The sequence below is a fragment of the Oryza brachyantha genome, chromosome 3, assembly GCF_000231095.2.
Source record: "Oryza brachyantha chromosome 3, ObraRS2, whole genome shotgun sequence".
NCBI classification, from domain to species: domain Eukaryota; kingdom Viridiplantae; phylum Streptophyta; class Magnoliopsida; order Poales; family Poaceae; genus Oryza; species Oryza brachyantha.
The window spans coordinates 28646004-28666685 of record NC_023165.2 but is presented as its reverse complement, the minus strand read 5'-3'; the positions used below and the strand labels follow the sequence as shown (position 1 = coordinate 28666685).

At 41.9% G+C, this 20682-nt stretch overlaps 4 protein-coding genes and 1 pseudogene across 4 annotated transcripts; all 5 read left to right on the top strand.

Annotated features, from left to right (window-relative positions):
- Window positions 1-2149: 2149 nt before the first annotated feature.
- LOC102720691 lies at window positions 2150-6850 on the top strand. The gene is made up of 7 exons (XM_006650777.2): window positions 2150-2561; window positions 3626-3817; window positions 3936-4208; window positions 4612-4714; window positions 5104-5222; window positions 5570-5725; window positions 6190-6850. Exons 1-7 carry the CDS (start codon window positions 2238-2240, stop codon window positions 6790-6792), a joined length of 1770 nt encoding a protein of 589 aa, XP_006650840.3. The 5' UTR covers window positions 2150-2237; the 3' UTR covers window positions 6793-6850.
- Window positions 6851-7314: 464 nt separating this feature from the next.
- LOC102720415 lies at window positions 7315-8057 on the top strand. Its single transcript, XM_006650776.3, has one exon. The coding sequence runs from the start codon at window positions 7352-7354 to the stop codon at window positions 7898-7900; it is 549 nt and encodes a 182-aa protein (XP_006650839.2). The 5' UTR covers window positions 7315-7351; the 3' UTR covers window positions 7901-8057.
- A 1222-nt stretch (window positions 8058-9279) lies between these two features.
- Window positions 9280-10160, top strand: LOC102719288. Its single transcript, XM_006651921.3, has one exon. It carries the CDS (start codon window positions 9333-9335, stop codon window positions 9942-9944), a length of 612 nt encoding a protein of 203 aa, XP_006651984.3. The 5' UTR covers window positions 9280-9332; the 3' UTR covers window positions 9945-10160.
- Window positions 10161-14534: 4374 nt separating this feature from the next.
- LOC102720129 (cell number regulator 10-like) lies at window positions 14535-15248 on the top strand. The gene is made up of 2 exons (XM_006650775.3): window positions 14535-14708; window positions 14809-15248. Exons 1-2 carry the CDS (start codon window positions 14612-14614, stop codon window positions 15156-15158), a joined length of 447 nt encoding a protein of 148 aa, XP_006650838.1. The 5' UTR covers window positions 14535-14611; the 3' UTR covers window positions 15159-15248.
- Window positions 15249-19788: 4540 nt separating this feature from the next.
- LOC102719007 lies at window positions 19789-20341 on the top strand (annotated as a pseudogene).
- Window positions 20342-20682: the final 341 nt, after the last annotated feature.

Genomic DNA, 20682 nt, shown 5'->3' with positions numbered 1-20682 from the left:
TCATCGGCCAGTCGTTGTTCCTTTCTTCTCCCTCCTTTTGCTCTGATCCAAGGTTAAAGATGACGTCCTGGCCATTTGGACTGAGACCCAACAGCCAAGACAATCAATACCTAGGTTCTGAAATGCCAAATGTCAACCGATGAAACAATAGCAATATTGAAATCTTTTTTGATAATCCGTCTTCAAATAACTATCCCAATTCACCTCTTTGACTTAAGATCGGATAGTGGAATCGTGGGAAAACACATCGAAGGATAGCTCGCGTCAGCAATCAAACAGGGGAATCTCCTGCAAACAGTTGGCGGCGGCAGCAGCAGCATCATGCGGCCGAGATTCCCAGCTCCACGTTGTGACGATACCCAAAGATCATAGGAATATCCTCCCACCACCATCCGGCCGTCCGTAGCCTGATCCAACGGCTCGGAGAGAGACCCACCGGTAGGAAGGATCTTCTCGCCAGAGGAGTAAAAAAAAATAGAAACACAATCACGTGCCACTGCATGTGGGCCCCACCTCCAGACGCTGGAGGCATCTTCCCACGGGGGGCCGCGAGCATCATCCCTCCACCTCGCGACAAAAAACGCTCGCTCCCGGCTTCCTCTTACACGTGGGCCCCGTACGTAGACGTGGGCCCACATGTCGGTGTCGGCGGGGAGGGGTGGGTTTGCGAGTTCATGGTGAGGAAAATTTTGTATGTGCAATCATTTGTGTGGCCTGGTGGGCCAGGTGGGCTTCTGAGTCATATGGTCGTGCTGACCAATTGGCGCCTCCATGTGATCCACGCTGTCATCCCGGGCCCACCCGCTCTCCCTCCCTTGCCGATAAGCATCCGGAACCCGCTACCGTTCTGGGTCGCAATTGTTCGTTTCTACTAGGGCTTTTTAGCAAAAGGGATTTTAGCTACAGTAGCATTTGATCTTGAGATTAGCCTGTTTTATTTGGATGATTGACTTGACCCGTCACGACTTTTAACAGAAAAAGAGTAACGTACACGATCGATCTTTTGTGTATCATTTAGATCCGTATCATGTCAAAATACATATACAGGTCATATAACTTACTAAACTATGTATCATTTAGTTAATTATATTGTTTGTTTCATTAAATAGCCATCGGAAAATTAGATAGTCTTTTATCTTTATCTAGCAAAGAAACAAAGCCGATGTCAAACAAAAATGAAATACTAGCATCGGGGGTTATGTCAATTTTCCAATCATTCAATCTCCATCGGAATTGAAATGTTTTTTCTATACAAATGCAAATCACGTGTTGTGAGTTCTGACTGATGAACAATGATTGAAAATAAGATCACGGGCAGTATTATTGCCAACAAAACAAATATCTACGATAGCCTTGATGGTTACTCTCTCGGTCCAAAGAAAAGACGACACCCTTTTTGTCGTGAGAAGGAAGACTAAGCTACCTATCATAAACAGAAAAATAGTAATTAATGGATGGGAAATTAAGATAATGAACGGATAACCTTCTTAATTTGTTGGTGGACCTGTGGTAGATAACAGACTATGAACGAACTTATATTGACAGCGACAGAGTACATCCCATGGAGGCCATGTTTGAAACATCACAAGATTTTGGATTATCCAAGTTTTCAGATAGCTAATTGAAAATACAAGTGAATGAATAAATTAACATAATGTTAAAATTTTACTCTACAAAAACTAGACAAGACTAAATGTCGGTGCCCAATCTGAAACAATAACACTATTATTGCCACCTCAGCAAACAATTTGTTTTTGAAATTTTCCTCATAAAACCAAACAAATTTGATTGTCAAGTTTCCTACAAATTCCAGGACAAATTCAAAAAACAAAAAACTTCTACTACCTACATACTCCCTACGTCCATATTATATGAGATTTTAACTATTCACTGGTAATTTTTAATTATTTATCTTATTCAAAAATTTAGTGCAAATATAAAAATTTATATGTAATACTTAAACTACTTTTAATAACAAGCAAAATAAATAATATTTTTAATTTTTTTTAATAAAACAAGTGGTCAAATATTACTAACAAAAAGTCAAATCCCATATTAAATGGGATGGAGGAAGTATATGACTTCACTTGGGGGGCAAGTTGCAAGTTTCCACTTTACAAATCCACCCTTTCGCAGACAGAAGCTTCACTTCCTCTTCGTCTCCACCACTTCAACGCCTCGCGATCGCCCCAAATCCCACCTCGATTCCCGGCACCCGCGGCCGCCGCGAATCTCGGATGCCCGCCGCCGTCGCCGCCGCGGGGGCGGCGGCTGCCTCGGGCACCGCGGTCGTCGTCTACGTGCTCCTGGGCTGCTGCCGGCCGCGGCTGGCGCCGGAGGCGGGGGAAGAGGAGGAGGCGCGGCTGCTGTCGTCGGGGGATGGCGGCGAGGGGAAGGAGGAGGAGGAGGAGGAGGCGGGGTGGCCGCACAGGCCACCGTCCACGTGCTGCGAGGCGGCGGCGGTGGCCGCGCGCACGGCGCGCCGCACGTGGGACCTCACCGTCGGGCGCTGGGGCCTCCACGGCATCGCCTTCGGGATCAAGCGCCACATGAAGCGCCAGGTCTGTGAGATTTTTCGCATTCTGCCTCGTGATTTCCTCAGCCCCAGTCACTATTCCGTTCTCCTGTTCGTTTCTCTGTTTGCTTCGCGTTTCTTCCTTGCAATCGAAGGATCGTTTCCCTCAATGGCTTTACCGAAAATTCACTGATCACGATGTTCTAACCGCGATCAAATCGCACTGATCGGTGTTAGGGTGGTACTCCGATTCCCTCCACTAGTGTATAGCGAGTAAGTTGCTTTGAGTAGACTTTTTCTTCCTTTTTCGTTTTACTCTTGCGGAAAATTTCGGCGTAAAGGCAGGATTTATGGCCAATTCGAGGTTTGACTTGATTTGACTTGCAAGCAAGGCTGTCTTTTTTTCTTTTTATTTTGGGAAATAAAGGCTCCATGTTTTTTTAGAGAATAGGCTCCATGTTTGGTCAGCGGCTTTCATTGGCTTCACGCCTTCACTTGTACTTGTACTTGCAATGTTCGATCATACTCGAGCTTTGGCAGCCGCGGCTTCTGCCAGAATCTCCGGATCCTCGAACCTCATGGATCTGTAAGATCGGATTCATGGGTTTTTTTTTCCCAGCGCCAAACTCGTTTGAGGAGCTGTATGCGTCGTTCATAGTGGTCAAGGTTCCCGCTAAATGGTGATCTGAATACGAAACTGATCTATGTGCAGTTTATATAAGTTGGTTATTGGTTGAGCCAGACACCCAGTCTGAATTTGCTAGCAGAACTAAAAGCTGGACCAGGGTTCACTCCGCGGTCAGATCAATATAATGTGGTTTGTTTATCTGCAAAGCTGTTCACTATATCAAAATTCAATAGTATGTCCTTCCGGTGAGACGGTGAGTGTAGACTGGAGAGAAGCTGACTGACTGCTACTTAGCTCTGATGTTCTGATGATGACCTCTTAGCAGCATAAATTTCGCATTTATTCTGTTGGATATATAAATGTGACCATAGCAGAGGGCTTGCTGACAGGGGATAAGCTATACAAAATATAATCGCCTTGGTTCTGTATCGCTTTCTTAATCATGTCGTGATTGTATTTTTTCTCTTGTTTGCCTGCTTTAGGGTGATTTGCAGCATGAGTATAGTGGAAACGATTGCTTCCAACTAAAAGGTCACGAGGCACATACCGAAGTAGCTTCTCTTCTTGAGTACTTGAAGATTTGCATGTTCTACTCAAAGAAAACATTTTCAGCGTTTCTTAAGTTTGGTGGGTACAATCAAGAAGACGTTCTAATTCACAAGGCTAGGGCGAGGGTGAGTAAGTATCAGTGTATCACTATATTCTTCTTATCTCATGCTTAAGTATTTACACCTGCAATTTGTATTTGTCCCCCCACATGTTGACTCACTCTTAACTCTCAACTTAATGCAGCTTATGCAACCTTCTTTTGCACTTGTGCGTGACGAAAAATCCAAGTGCTTTCTGCTTTTCATTCGGGGTGCTATCAGTACTAAGGAGCGTCTAACAGCTGCAGCTGCTTCCGAGGTTCCTTTTCACCATATAGTTTTAAGCGAAGGACAGATCAGCAACGTGGTTTTAGGATATGCACATTGTGGGATGCTTGCTGCAGCTCGTTGGATTGCTAACCTTGGTATGCCCCATCTTCATAAGGCAGTACAAAAATTCCCTGATTACCAAATAAAGGTAATTCTAACTAGCACTGTGCATGGCCTCTGCACTATGCAGTGATCTGTACATATTTTTTCCCTTTTTATCTACTCTGCCTGTAGATGAAGATCCTTATTTACGTATCTTAACAGCATCCAGCAGGTTTTAAGGTATATGAGCTGTAGAAAAGCCAACAAAATGATGCAGTTGGAGTTTGTATGTTGTAACTTCTATGTTTATCAGATCATTCAGTGGTTTGCTTCCAACTGTTGAATAAAGCTAGTCTTATTCCTTGTTTGAAATAATATGTTTTTTCTAAAAAATAATAGTGGGACAGTTAAGCAGCACAATCAGATCTCTCTTCCTCTTTCTTGTCATGTTTATTTTTCTGAGGATTTCTGACCCAACGCAACACACTTTTGTTCACCTTTTGTATCAGATCATTGGGCATTCAATGGGAGCAGGTATTGGGGCAATTCTGACATATATTCTTCATGAGCATCATGAGTTCTCATCGTGTGCGTGTCTGGCATTTGCACCTCGTAAGTGATTTCTCATGATTTTTATATCTTTAAACCCACATTTGCATACCTCTACCTTTTCGAGATATTGTATGAATTTTGGATAATCATATGTTTTCTTTGATGTTTTGTCCAGCTAGTAACTTTAGTCTGTTTCACTATTTAATGGGTGGAAAGAAAGTAGCAGTAAAATTTGTTATACCAAATGTTTGCTACAAAATTAGCTGTTGTTGGGTGTTCTTGGTTGTGTATACCAACTGTTTGGTTGAGTGTTCTTTTGTACAACCTTCATAATGGAAAATTAGCCGTTGTTGTGTATGTGTGTGTATACACACACACACAAACATACGTTTCTAGAATTAAGAGAGGAATTAATTTCCAGAATTTTAAAGAATTACTGTTTTGTATAGCTGCCTGTATGACATGGGAGCTGGCGGAGTCAGGCAAAGAGTTCATCACTTCTCTTGTCAACAGAAATGATGTGGTGCCAGCCTTTTCAAAGGTTTCTGCAGAGAACCTGCGAGCTGAGGTACTCTAGTGGCTACTGTCCTATGCGTCAACATACTAAAATCAGACCTTAACTAGTATGGCATTCTCGTGTTTTGGAAGAAAACATTTAAAATCTTAGTAAGTGTTAATACATTAATATATTGTGATACTTCAAGAAACAAATAGTAAGAGCCTTCTTCATGAAGATAGTAAACCTTAAATATTGATTTTATGATGCAATAGAGGTCTTAGCTTAACAGTTGAAATGTGAACCTCATTGGCATGCTGAATTTGTATCCATATACGATAAACAGTGAAAATAACCTCGTATACCCTATTTCCCACCAGTGTTCTATCATCACTGAAACTTTTGCACCCCTACTGCAGGTAATGGTATCATCAAAGCTAGATGATGCACAGGATCAAACTCACCTCAGCTTATTTGCAACAATAAGTAAGCGTGTAGCCTTCATCAAGTCTCATATGCTGCCTGTATCTTATCCAACGGGGAAGGGCACAGATCCTGATTCTAGCATATCTGAGGTAATATAATTTCTATACAAATCATATGGTTGCTGTTGTTACTGGAACCTAAAACAGCACAATGATAATTTGCGTCCTTAAGCTGCATCAGATCCAAGCACAAGTATCACCAGTTGGATTACCTAGCGGGTCTAATGCACTAGCAACACCTGGGGTTCCACACATTTATTTCTGGCACTAAGTCCCAATCAATACCGACAACATAATGATCACAGTTCTTCATATCTTCTCTGTTATTTAGATCTCGGTAAATATTTGGTGTGGATGATTACTTATTGACAATACATGCATTACAAAATAATTTCGAGCACACATGTTTCTGCTTCTCCTAGAAACACTTTGCAGCGCACCTACCAAAAAGCAACTAACTCGCTTTTCTGATCTAGTCTGTTAGTGCCAGTGTGAGTAACTCTGAACATCGAGGGGCTGATGATTTTCTGACACCTTGTGTTCTGTCAATGCAGCCCTTGCTCAAACATGTAGCTGAAACCACACATCCTGAAACAAATGGGCTGAACAGGGACTGCTACCAGCACCGAACGGATCATAATTCTATTCCAGAAGAGGACTTTTCGGCTGTGTCGATTGTTACAGCTGAAGAAAAGATTGTACTAGCTTGCAGCGATGATGCCACCAGTATCAACTTTGTTGCTGGGTTAGGCTTTGCACCGCAAGGGGATGTGAACATCAATGGAGCTCTGGACACTGAACAAGAACAATCATCCTTGACAGGGAAGGAGGAACAAGAATCACTGAAGCAAAACGGCGATGGCAAACACAAGCAGAAAGAACCGCAACCAACCTGCAGTTCACGACAGTTTTTTCCTCCTGGAAGAATCATCCACATGGTTGCAATGGCCTCACCTGAGTCAAATCCTGGTGAAGGATCCAGCAGCAATGAGATCATCAGTATTTATGAAACACCAAGAGATTTGTATGGCAAAATAAGGCTAGCACCAAACATGATAAAAGAGCATTACATGCCTAGTTACATAAGTACAATGGAATCATTATTGGAACAGCTGCTCAAGGACGATAATGTAGATACGGTAACAAATGATTTGTAAATTGTGTAAAACTCAATAATTTATTAATCCAATTCTTTGCTAATTGCATTGTTCCAAAGCATTTTCCCTGTGCCTGAATGCTTTCCCCCCCAATCTTTTTGCTTCTACTTATGCTTAAAGTCAAAATTTGAATTTTCAAACTTAAATTTGGATTATATTTTAGGTTTTTTTTTCAGTGTAGTTTATTTTCAGCATTGACTTTTAGATATGTAAGAACACATATATAAAAATTTTGATCACAAATTACTTCTTATTTACAAATATGCTATTTAGCTTTTTCTTTCCCCGATAAAGCCAAACAATCGCTTTGTCTCAACGATACACTGATTGTATTTTGGTGTATACCACATTACCGCTAAACTAAATTTGCATGGTCAATGTTGAAATAATTTCGTTGACCGGATGACGTGGGTATCGTCCGTACGCTTGGCATTTCCCTGCATCATGCTAGACATCATGCAGCGGTAAATCCTCTCGGCCTCACGTTTTTACCTCATGAGAGCATTTACCTCTAGTGTTTTCATGAAACAAATTTTACCTCGCCATCGTACGGATCGACATGGCTGCTGTTTCTCTCCGTCTCGTCGTCGTCGTCGTCGTCGCCGTCGCCGTCACGATCTCCGTCCGGAGCGCCGCCGCCACGGTCACCGTGGAGGACGCGTGCCGGCACACGAAGCACGAGGCGTACTGCGTGAAGGTGCTGTCGGCGAGGCCGGAGAGCAAGGCGGCGGCGGACATGCCGGCGCTGGCGGAGCTGGCGCTGTCGCTGGCGGCGGAGAGCGGGGCGGAGGCGGCGAGCTTCGTGAGGAACCTGGAGAAGATGCCCGGCGGGATGCCGCCGGAGTGCCTGGAGGGGTGCTTGGCCAAGTTCCAGGATGCGGTGGCGGAGCTGCGGCGGTCCAAGGCCGCGCTGGAGGAGCGCCGGGACGCCGTCGGCGCGAAGGTGGGGGTGTCGGAGGCGAGGGCGGACGGCGACACGTGCATGGAGGAGTGCCAGAAGGTGGAGGGCGGCGCCGCGCCGGACATCGTCGACAGGATCGGCGAGCTCGGCAAGCTCTGCGCCGTCGCCCTCGCCCTCACCGACGCGTCCATGAGCAAACGCCCGTAGCACCCACCGCCGCATGAACTAACACGTCCAAGAAGAAGCACCATTTTGCATTGTTTCAAAATTTGTAACAAAATTTCTTGACCGAATCTAGAGCACATCAAGTTATGTAAATCTTTGCCGAATTTCAATTCCAGGAATAAATTTTGTATTGACCGTGCATCGACATGTACCCGTGAAATAGATGAATGGATGCTGGCTACTTACAACCTACAAAAAGGCTAACCCAAAAAGGAAAAATGGGGAAACTTAACTTTTTATTGAGGAGGGGGCAAAACAGATTTATCACTCGCTATCTATAACATGTGGGCTCTTACGAGTTTATCATATCTGGGTCTAGTGATAAATCTGTTATGAACATTTATAACAGTGGCAAAAGTTAAAGCCCCAAAAAATAGTACAATTTGATAAGACTCTCTAATTTTACACATGCACACTTTCTCAAAGACCGGCAAGTATGCTTTTTCTTTATAAACATTTATATGGAAACATTACTTTAAAAATTAATATTTTTTAAGTTTCGTAGCTAATATTTAATTAATCAAGTCGGGGGAGAGAAGTTTGGGCTCCTGAACGCACCGCGAGCGGAGACAAAGAGTGGGCTTAGTTCATAACAAAGGATACTGTGGAAATTCATAAAAGCTATACTTCATTGCACGCCACTTATTTGATTGTGTAAAATAGGCTTACTAGTAAGGACCATCATTTTGTAACAATTGCTCCCTACGGTTTTTAATGTTTGACGCCGTTGACTTTTTGAAACATATTTAACCATTCAATTTATTCAAATAAAATAAAAACAAAAATAGAAAAATATATAAATCATGCTTAAATTAAATATAATAATAAAATAAATCTTAACAAAATGATTAATAATTATATATTTATTAAATAACATAAATATTTAAACATGTATATAAAAGTCAATGATATCAAATATTTAAAATATTTAAAACAGAACGAGTAAAACACACATGGGAATACAAATTCTTCCGATGACACATTCTCCAATGGACCATGAGGTTCATTCACGGCCCACGGTCGCGCGAATTCTCCCAGCACGTTTTCCCTCTGGCGAATTCAGCCCAAGAAAGCCCAGTACAAAAGGCCCAGGAGAGAGAGAGAGAGAGAGAGAGAGAGAGAGAGGCGAACAAGTCGTCTTCTCCGACGAGGCAGCCGCCGCAGAAAGCGTGGGAGTCAGCTCAGCTGAGCTGCATGCAAGCTCTGCCACGTCCATGGCGGAGCCCGCCCGCGCGTCCCTCGCCATAGCAGGAGGAGTACGCTCGCTCACAAAACGCTCCCGACCACACGAACCCCTGCGCGCGCGCGTGCGGCCGCCATCGATCCGCCCACCGCTCCGACCATATATCGCCTCCTTCCTCCACCCCACCCGTACGTACGCCCGCCCCTCCTCCGTCAAGCTGAGACACCGACAATGGCGGCGGCACGCGGCTCCCCGCTTCTTCTTCTTCCTCTGATCCTCTCCGCCTCCAGCTCCCTCTTCCTCCTGGCCCGCCCCGCCGCCGCGGGCAGCCCCCTGATGATGGCGTGCGCCAAGACGCCGCACCCGGACGTCTGCATCACCGTGCTGTCGGCCATCCCGGAGTGCAGGGCCGGTGGCGACAACCCGCAGCTCCTGGCCGAGCACGCCATCCGGTCCGCCGCCGCCATCGGCGCGGCGGCCGGCACGTTCGCGCACGCGGAGCTGGACATCGTGAAGGACACCGACACGTGGCAGTGCCTGGACGAGTGCGCGGAGGACATCGAGGAGGCCGTCTCCCACCTCGACGACTCCGAGGGCGACGTCGACATCGCCGCCAAGTTCCGGGACGTGCGCCTCTTCATGGACGTCGCCGACAGGGACACCTGGTCCTGCGAGGAGAGCTGCCGGGACGCGCCGCCCTCCCCCGTCAAGGCCACCATGCTCGACAAGAACGAGGCCTTCGAGAGGTTCTTGCGGATCACCCGCTCGCTCATCGAGCAGGCCATCGGACCCGTCGACGCGCCGACGCCGGAGCCGGCGACGACGACCGACTCCTCGCCGTGATCGACCTAGCTGACGTACTGCATCACACTAATTAGCACCGGCTTTTCTCTAATTATATGATCAATTAATTGATGTATTATTTCGTGATGATGCTGATGCGAACTTGTCTGCATCTATTGCTCGTCCACCAGGCCTTTGATTAGGTTAACAGCACTTCCTTTTCTTGGAAAATTTTGTTTATTATCAATAAAGTGATTGATTTATTTTTTTAGCTAATAGATCACCCAATTAGCTTTTTTAGCTTGGTAGCTAGCTTTTGAGAATCTAGAAAAGCTCGTAAACTTAGCTTCTCCTGCTTCTGGATTCTTAGTTCATTTTTTCAGAATCTGTAATTGCAGTTTCTCAGAAGTTGTGGACCGTTTGGGGAAGCTTTTGCCATAAGCGGCTTTTGGGAAAAGCTGCAACTGGGAGAAGCTTTCCAAACAAGCCCTAATACATGTGGGAGAGCTAAAATATTGTATTTTTAATATCTCATGTGTCTTATATTCTTTTTTAAAACCGTTTCACATCAACGAATCGGTCCATTGGTAAATAGACAAGCCCAGTATTTAAAAAAAGTAGCTGCGTATCTCACTCTCCTGTAAGTACGTACAACCTCCGTTCCAAAATAAACGAATTTTTGCGTTTTTATTTAGAATTTTTGATTCTTCGTCTTATTTGAATAATTTTTATGATTAAAATTTTTTAATGTTACTATGTAATAAAACATAAATAGTAGTACTAATTTTTTTAATTTTTTAATAAATTTTTCAAATAAGAAGAATGGTCAAACGCTGGACCATTGAATTAATCAATGGCATTATAGACTAGTCCAGTTCAGCTATGATTTTAGCTGGGCTGGAGTAGTTCTTAGCTTAGGTGCTATTTTTCTTTCTTTTCTCAATTATTATAGTATGTTGTTTGGAGTTAAAATTAAATTTTGTTCTTCGCAAGACTTGGCCACTATAGAAATATTTCAAATCTTACGAGTTAGCACCCTAAATTGATGAGCTAGTCGGTATGAATTTGAGCTCACCTTATTTTAATAAATATCGATACGAAAACTCCTCCGGCATTTAAGACTGTGTTATTTAGTGGGTTATGTAACATGCGAAAAGCTTAACAACAAATTAACATATAGTCAATTAATTATTAGCTATAAAAAACTTAAAATGAATTAATATAATTTTTAAATTAACTATTCTATATACATTTTTTTAAAAAAAACACATCGTTATAGCAATTTAGGAAACTTACGTACGAAAAACGAGAAAAAATAAATTAGTTAACTTGGGTAAAAAATGTGGCCTTATCCACCAGAGGAGAGGACGTACTGAATTCCCCAACCATTGTCCATGATTCATTGCTTCTGCAGATGGCACCAAATATGGAAAAGACAGATAGTACATTGGACGTGATGGAAGACGAATTTTTCACCACCAATCTTTTTCAATTTTCTCAACGCGTGGATCGAATTTGGAAATGGAATTTTGTGAAGAGCACAACACATGTCAGTCACTCTATTATCCGACGGGAATAGTTATACGCATACTCGACGGTTTTTCCAAGGACAGAAAATTTTAAATGTAATTAAGATAAGGGTATAATTGCATTATAACTAAACTCCTCTTTCTTTTGTTCGACGCGGTTAACTTTTAGATATATATTTGATCATTCACTTATTTAAAAATTTTATATAATTACTAATTATTTTGCTATGCTTTGATTTATTAATGACTTATAATTTTTACATATTTACATAAAAATTTATTAAATAAAAAACTAAAATGAGTATATATATATATATATACATATATATATATATATATGCAAATGAAAGTGCCCGTCTTATAAACTAATATTTAAATTTTAACTTTAAATTAGAGTTAATTTTAGAATTTTTCATTATAAATATGTTATAAAACACGGCTCGCAAGTTCAACAGCGTCATTTCGGATACATAGACCCTGCTTCCTCTGCAAAACTTCCTCGACCCACTGATTTCGAGCATATTTGATCGACCGGTGTACCATCAATTAGCAGCAGCGAAACCGGGCGCACATCAATCACGTGCAGCGGCGGCGCGGTCGTAAGTGGACGCGACGAGACAAATCACGCGTTGTTTTGGCCGGACCCGGACGTACTCCCCCCCTGCGCTCGCCGGTCCGCTTGGTCCCCGCCGGAGTCGTCCCAACCGGCTGGTGCTGGAAAGTTTCTTATCCGAAGCAGTTGCTCGATAGCTAGCCAGTTTCTGAGAATCTGAAAAAACTTTAAAACCCAACTTCTTCAGCTTTTATATTCTTAGTTCATTTTAAAGAATCTGTAACGGTAGATTCTCAAAAGTTGTAAACCGGAAGCTGTCCCAAACATGTCATATATATATATATATATTCTTAGCGATCTAAAGATAAAGCTTAAAAAATAAAATAAAATAATTTTATTAACATCAACTCTAAATTATAGGTTGAAAATTTAAATTTAAATTTATAAATAGAAGTATAAGCAAATAGATGAGTCCGTGTCCGTACGCTTATCCCCGAGATGCAGATGGGTTTCCAGCTTTGGGATCTCGTTTTATTTGAGGTAAAATCAACGGCCGCATCTTGCAGGAAACCGCACAGAAACTGCCTATGTTCACGTACGTGCAATGCACGTCCCTTGTAGTGCCCAAAACCTAACCCAACCTAAGTACCTAGCTACTTCGTCATCGCTTCCCGTAAAGCAAGCTTTACGAAATGCTAATCAATATGTGTTTTTAATAACTTTCTGTACACAACTTTCTTTTTTAAAAATAACTTACTCTAAATGTGTATTATGTAGTGCTTAATTACGCGCTAATAAGTTTTCTCATTTCGTTTGTCATGGTTAAGTTCAGCTGAAAATTGTGGTGTAGCCCAAGTCAACCTAAGTTAGTGTTCGGCAGAGGCTTACCTGGTATACAAGCCGCACCTAAAACAAAAGATATTTCGTTAATACCTGATTAATTAAGTATTAATTATTAATCTTTTTTATAAATATATACATGTACTTTTTTGAAAAACACTGATTAATGCTTTGAAAAGTGTGCTAATATCTCATGGTAAATAAGGGGTGACTCCTCCAACAAGCCAATAAGAATCATGCCTAACTCTCCCTCTCAGGTCAAGGGTCCAACTACGATATTTACTGATATAGGGAATCATGCCTAACTTTTCCTCCCAGGTCAAGGTCAAACTACGATATTTATAGATATAGGGTTTTGAGCGGTGCCAAATTTGATATGAGATAATAGTAATAAGAAGAAAACACCGAGATTTTTATCAGGTAGAGTCTATTTTGCTCTTTATATGATATCGACAAGATGCACGCTCTACTTATATATTGCTTGCGGTTTGTAACACGAAACACTGTAGCCTATCCGGGAAATAACTTTGATAGGGGCGTTGTATGACACTGACATTTGTTTCTTATATGGTTCTGATTTTCTCGCAACTTGCGATTGATTAATTATGAACGACATTTTCTCTCAGAAAAAAAAATGTCTCGGCGGAAATTTATACAAGAAAATGCCCCAAAAAAAGATTCTGACATGTGTACATTTTCGTTGCAAAATAAAACAAATGAGATGATTCAGATAAATGATATACCAATCGAGAAGATAGAGGCGAAATTCCTTGTTGTCTTGCTAATTAATTAGCAACATCAACATCTGCAAAAGAGAGACGAAGAGAACCCTGAACACACGCAATTAATAATTTGGATAGTTATATTTTTTTAGAACTCTGGCTGATTATAGTTTATAAATCCCAACTGCCGCGAGAACAAGCATGGCCCCGTCCTATATATAAATAAATAGGATTATATAATAATACTTTGTATATACATCAGATTTGATCAAAAGAATTAATATATCCTCAGATTAAGGATGAGTGTGAAGCCAAGGTGGTATTGGGATTATAGCCATGAACTAGCATAATTAGCGGGTATGCTGTGTGGAATTTATTTATTTATTTATTGCAATTTTTATATTATTTTTCTAAAAAGATCTTCTATAAAGTTATTTTCAAAACTAACAATTTAGCCACGCTTGACCACTGACGTTAGAAAACAACGATATCATGTTAGTTTCGCTAGAGTGACATCATTGTGTTGCGATGGCAGCGAGACTAGTATGATTGACATGACAATGTTGTGTTCTCATGTTAGCGGGCTAGCCGCGGTAAAGTTTTATCATGCGTCTGTGTGACAAAAATACTATCGTACTGACAGACAAATTAATTACAGAACCACAATGTTATATCGTCATGTTAGGTGGGATGGTGTAGTCAAATACCGTAGATTTTAGAAACATATTTTCGGATGATTTGTTTTGAAACTAAATGTTAAAAAGATGCAAAAAGGAAAAATCCATGCCTGCGTGCCGCTTCGGGTAGCCCGCGTCAACTGTACTGGGTCAACGAAACGCTGGTTGGACCGGGCGAGAGAATTATTACATCAACCAACCAACCCTTTTAATCAATCAACTTGACGATAGTACTCTTGACGACGACACGCATTCATTCATACATACCGTTCTTGACACGTCCACTATATAAAGCCTCCTCCACTCCCCCAACCCATGCTCATTCCAAGCAGCAAGTACTCCATCGATCACACACCAAAAATATACTAGCTCACACGCCGGCGACGAAGGAGAAGAGAAGATCGAGATGGCCAAGCCAACCGCCGGCCCGGTCACCGGCCTCCCCGTCGGCTCCGCCGCGTGGTCCTCCGGCCTCTGCGACTGCTTCGACGACTGCGGCCTCTGTACGTCCGTCGACCTCGCCGGCCGGCCGCCGGCGGCCATGGCAAATTAACCGATCGAAGTGAAGCTAATTTTAACGTAAAAATGCAAAATTTGGTGCAGGTTGCCTGACGTGCTGGTGCCCGTGCATCACGTTCGGGAGGGTGGCGGAGATGGTGGACAGGGGGTCGTCGTCGTGCGGCTCGAGCGGGGCGCTGTACGGGCTGCTGTGCGCGCTCACGGGGTGCCAGTGGATCTACTCCTGCACCTACCGCGGCAAGATGCGCGCGCAGCACGGCCTCGCCGACGGCGCCTGCGGCGACTGCTGCGTCCACTTCTGGTGCGAGCAGTGCGCGCTCTGCCAGGAGTACCGGGAGCTCGTCGCCCGCGGCTACGACCCCAAGCTCGGCTGGCACCTCAACGTCGAGCGCGGCAACGCCGCCGCCCCAGCCGCGCAGCACATGAGCCGTTGATTATACCTTCATCCTGTCATATCATGTTCTCTCTCTTTTTTTTCCGTATCATATCATTCATTTCGATCGTGTTCATGTATAGTTTTGTGTTAGGATCCTTGGCCTCTGCTCAGTGACATGTGTTATATATGTTAGTGAGCAGTACAGGGATTCAAGTCCGTATATTTAAATGTGTGAAAAGAGTTGTCCAATTAAAAAGTTATCTTTTTATTTGTCGAGTATATATATATCCAAGTTAAGATTTTGGTCATGTGTGGTAAATTACATGAATTCTTGCTTGATGTATTTGTAACTCTGTAAGTTTGTAAATGCATGGAGTGGCCCTTTGGCTTAATATATCTGTAAACGAAAAATAAATTATGGATAATTTTTTTATATACATGTTTTTGTTTTTAGAGATTAAGACAAGGGTGAAAACATTGATGAAAAACACAAAAATCAACCTCAAATTTAACATTAAAATTTAAATTTTGACTCATAAGCATAAACAAAATGAAAAGACCAAGACTATTGGTGATGCACGGTCAGTTTTTTGTAATTTTCTGCAGTTAATGGGTTGCTTCTTGTGTTAATTTGCTCCAAATTAGCCGCCGGCCGGCCCCATTTTTGAAATAAAAATGAAGGGATAAAATCAATATATTGTTGCAAATTAAGCGGCTCTAGTCTAAAGTTAACAAGTCCATTACCTGTGTGATTATTTGTCAACGAGGGTACTACTATACAGTAGCATATCCTACGGGCTACGGCAATGCACGATGTTGTTAGATTAGGACTTTAATTAAGTACAAGGCTACCAGTCAACTATTCATCCTTTCCAGATTATAAATATTTTTATAATTTAAATTTTCTATCATAATATAAGCATCCATGTAATAATTCATATATATAATTCCAATCATTGCAATAATTTAAGAGTTATAAATAGAATCTTATGAATTTAAAATTCAAAAATTATTCATTAAAATAATATTTTAATGCAGTCTTACTATCTATTAAATAATATAAAAATAATTATATTTTTTACTGGAGATAGTTAGACAACTATACACACTCGCATGACACATGCAAGTAGGATTTTCAACTGTGTTTTGAATCCTGGCATCCGAAGACCGCAAGTTCAGTTTCGAATGCTCACGTCTAGGTGTAACGCTTTCTCTGGCTAAATTTACGTGTAACCCTATTTTGGCATGAGTTTTCCTCACATATTTTCTTTTGTATCTCGAGATATCGGTACCTCGTGGTATCAAATTATTTTTGATCGCGGCATAATGGTGATGGCCAAGTCAACCTAGCTGTTACATACTCCGTCTCCGTGCTTCAATAATTGGAAAATTAAGTTGGCTCTGCATGCAATGCAAATTATATATTGCATATCACACTGCTTTTTTATAGGGTTAAAATTAATTAACATATGCACTGTTAATTAGGTCCATTTCGCATCACGATTTCCAACTTCCAAGTATCTTAAAGTTATCATCGTTGAAGAGATGGATGGAATACTTCATGTTTTGACAATGTGTGATAGACACGATCAATTAACAAATTAAGGCGCAGTACCTAATCTCGTTCCGCGAGATCTTGATACGATTAGAATGCACGTATTTTACAATGGTGCAATGTCAACGGCTCCATGCTACTGCCAACCTAGCTACCATGGAAGACTATCAACAACCATCTCCCTACTCGTTCTGCACCTACGACTGTTAAACAGCCCGTGTCCATAACGACATAATCTCTAAAACATATCTAAAATTGTCATTTTCAATTATACTATATATAATAAATGAATAAAATTTTACTTTCATTAATGTATTTGTATGGCTTATCAATATATACGTGGTGTTTTAGTATTTCAAACTAAATATTTTAGAGTTATTATTGGTCAAAGTTTTTAAAGTTTAACTTCAACCTTTTCTAAAAAAGTTTTACTCACATCCTTCCTTTTGTACCTCGAGGTATCGGTATCTCGCGGTACCAAATCGTTTTTGATCGTTGGATCCACCCAATGGTAAGAAATAAAACTCTTTCTAAAATGATACTCCCTCCAGGGTTTTTTTTTGACGTCGTTGACTTTTTTATTTACGTTTTACCTTTCGTCTTATTCAAAAATTTAATCCAAATATACAAAACTATAAATCATACTTAAAGTTACTTTATTAATAAATTGAATCATAATAAAATAGTTAATAATTATATAAATTTTTTGAATAAGACGAAGAGTCAAACTTAAATCAAAAAAACAACGGCGTTAAAAAAATCGGTGGGAGTATAAATTGTCAAACTGAAGGGAGTAGGTGCTACATGATAATTCTTTGCAACTGTCTTTGCAAATCAATCGATGTTTTGTACGGTGGGGCATGATCTGTTTTGTTCTGCAGTTAACTTAATTGTTAGTTTGCTGCATTTGTCCCATGTAAATTTTCGATTCAAAATCAAGTTATTCTACATATCGTAGACTTTTCCTAGTCCCAATCCAACGGTGAGGCAGTCGGAGAAGCTCACCCATGCATGTGTGTTTGAGCTCACAAATACATAGATAATCGTTGATCTGAAACCTTGAGTCTGACTGGCAAATACTGCTGCTGGTTCTGGCGGCAATCAAGTTGGAATCGCTGGATCGATCAGGCTAACAAGTAACAAAGCAATACGTCAACCAGCTAATAATCGTCATTTTTAAACAGCGGTGCATGGATGTGCCATGAGCCAAGGGGGCTAATGGTCTCTAGCTCCCACTGCCGGCTCTGGGCCTACGAAGACCCTCTAAATTTTCCGCCATATGTCATAAAAAGAGAGGTTGAAGAATCGAAGAAGAGATATTCAGTCCTCACTTTTATTTTGTTTTGGATTGGTCCCTGTTTTAAAAGTACTTTAGCTTGAAGCTAGGAATGCACTGATAATGATCATCGCGTCAATTGAACCAACCAATCAATTGACAGACCACTATATAAACCATCCTGCATCCATTCCCGGCACAAACAGCAAATGGCCGTCGACGAAGAGTATCGTATCGTCCTTTGGCAATAGCAGTCAGCTCGATCACAGCAGCTAGCGGAGATGAGCATGCAGCATCATATCCCTTCGACAGCTTCACACCACATCAAACGGCGGATCTATCAAACAGAATCGTATGAACAAACTATATGTAGCTTAGGTCCTTTTTCCATTGATATGTGATTAAAATTTTAGAGAGGCTTAAAAAAGCCCCCCATAATCTAAGCGGGATAGTGGTGGGCTCGAGCCCCCACACCGCCTCCATCGTACAATGCGCTCATACGCTGTTGGGCCACCACAATAAGCCCTGCAATGACTGGGCTACTCCCTCACGATGAAATTTGGATTATGAACGACATATTGTAAACTAAAAATAATTTATAAATAAAAATTTTATATACATATTCTTAGTGATCTAAAAGACAATGGTGGAAAATAAACTTCGGTGACAAAATCTAAATTAATTTTAAATTTAAGGTTAAAAAATTAAATTTGAACTTCTACAGTAGTAGTATAACTGAAGATTAATTTTACATGTCTTAAGTAGGTACTGAGAGTTACCAAAAATTTTAGTGTAAAATTTGGTACCTGCTAGTACCTAGGTAACAAGATGTATCAAAATTTTATATTAAAATTTTGGATCGTAAAATTGCTCGTAACTGAAAAGACAAGGGGTGCAATCTTCCGAGCCGGAGCAAGATGTACAAGGCCGTTTCAAACTAGTCCCACTTGAGCCGAAAATATCAAGAAAACAAAACGGGAAAGCCTTAAAAAATCAATGCAGGCCCAACAGGCCTGATTTGAGCCCAGCTCAGACATAAGTACTGTTTTGGCTGATTGAAGATGTTGAAATCTGATTCTGGATGATTATACGTAGGTGGTCTTCGACATCCACAAACTTTGATCTCCGGAAGCAGAGACAGCTTGCGCGTGGCAGAAGGCCTTCTTCCAGTATCTACTGACTCCGAGAGCTTCCTTGTTGCATGCAAAAAAATGATGTTGTCAAATGTCAAGCTAGGGGCCTCACTTTAGTCCCTCTTGGTGTTCTTTCTTTTTCTCTTCTTTGTATTTCCCTGTGTATGCTCTCTTCTTCCTACACACGTATTCCTCTTGTTTCATTTGCTCTATACCCAGATTCCGTTTACTTTCAATGCAATTTAGGCGGGAAACTCTCCTCTCCTCCGGTGATGAATTAATTGTTTTTGTTTTGGTGGTTTAATGGGCTAGGAGCCGAGGATAATAGGTTTGAACAAATACCCAAAAAAAACACCAATTTAGAAAATGTACATACATAAACAAAATAAGTAGTTAAGGAAAAGCTATGATAAGAACACATGCTAACTCCTTTTTTTTTGGGAAAGAGAGAGGCCATACCCCACCACTCTATACTTTTGGGGGAAGATAAAACAATTATAGGACGAAAAGATCCATATACCACTATTTATATAAGTAGTTAACAATAGAATATTGATATATTTATCAACTAAAATTTCGTTGTAATATACAGACAATATCACAATACTAAACGACAGCTCGCCATATAAGCACTCTGCCCGCAAACGACGACATCGATCGTCCTTGCAGGTGTAAGGGGAAAGCTACTACACTGCACGACAGCAAGTTCACAAGAAAGAGATCGATGCCGCAGCTAGACAAGCCAGCAGCCGCGCCGGCCAGCTGGTCGTCCGGACTCTTCGACTGCTTCGACCTATGTACGTACCTAATTTGTTCCTCGATCGAGACCTCCCTCGCCGCCGGCCGGTGCCTCGCCGTCGAGTAACTAATGGACGTCGTCGATATATACTTGCGTGTGCGCGTGTGTGTGCAGGCTGCCTGACATGGTGGTGCCCGTGCGTCACGTTCGGGTCGGGCGGGTGGCGGAGATGGTGGACATGGGGGGTCGACGTCGTGCGGCGACAGCGCCGCCAGGTACGCGCTGCTGGCGACGGTGACCGGCGGGTGCCAGTGGATCTACACCTACTCGTACCGCGGCAAGATGCGCGGCAGCACGGCCTCGCCGAGGAGCCCGCGGCGACTGCTGCGTCCACTTCTGCTGCGAGCGGTGCGCGCTGTGCCAGGAGTACCGGGAGCTCGCCGCGCGCGGCTACCACCCCAGCCTCGGGTGGCAACTCAACATGGAGCGCCGCGCCGCCGCCACCGCCCCGCCCGCCGTGCACTACATGGCAGGCTAGCTAGCTAGCCGGCCTCCCTCGATCGATCGATCGATCACTCGGCCCAGTTCATATACACTACGTGTGTGTACGCGGTTTTCTGTGTGATTAATAACTAGTATATATACTACATGCTACATATACATACACAATTTGTATATACTCATGTATATACCAATAGATCATATGCTTTATACGTGGTAGAAGAGATCAAGTGTGTGTAAAGTTTGTTCTTCAGTTTGTTTTGGTGTATTTCTTCGGAAAATATATAGCCGGCCGGCACTTGTTACCAATAAGAAGAAAAATATATATATTGCTCCATTAATGCCTGTGTGATTGGATATACTCACAAATTCTATTGT

Excerpts from the sequence above, each read along its gene's own strand:
- LOC102720691 (XM_006650777.2), top strand. The coding sequence starts at position 2,238 with ATGCCCGCCGCCGTCGCCGCCGCGGGGGCGGCGGCTGCCTCGGGCACC. Across the intron at positions 4,209-4,611 it reads TCCCTGATTACCAAATAAAG|ATCATTGGGCATTCAATGGG; the intron begins GTAATTCTAACT and ends CTTTTGTATCAG. Across the intron at positions 4,715-5,103 it reads GTGTCTGGCATTTGCACCTC|CTGCCTGTATGACATGGGAG; the intron begins GTAAGTGATTTC and ends TGTTTTGTATAG.
- LOC102720415 (XM_006650776.3), top strand. The coding sequence starts at position 7,352 with ATGGCTGCTGTTTCTCTCCGTCTCGTCGTCGTCGTCGTCGTCGCCGTC.
- LOC102719288 (XM_006651921.3), top strand. The coding sequence starts at position 9,333 with ATGGCGGCGGCACGCGGCTCCCCGCTTCTTCTTCTTCCTCTGATCCTC.
- LOC102720129 (XM_006650775.3), top strand. The coding sequence starts at position 14,612 with ATGGCCAAGCCAACCGCCGGCCCGGTCACCGGCCTCCCCGTCGGCTCC. Across the intron at positions 14,709-14,808 it reads CTTCGACGACTGCGGCCTCT|GTTGCCTGACGTGCTGGTGC; the intron begins GTACGTCCGTCG and ends AATTTGGTGCAG.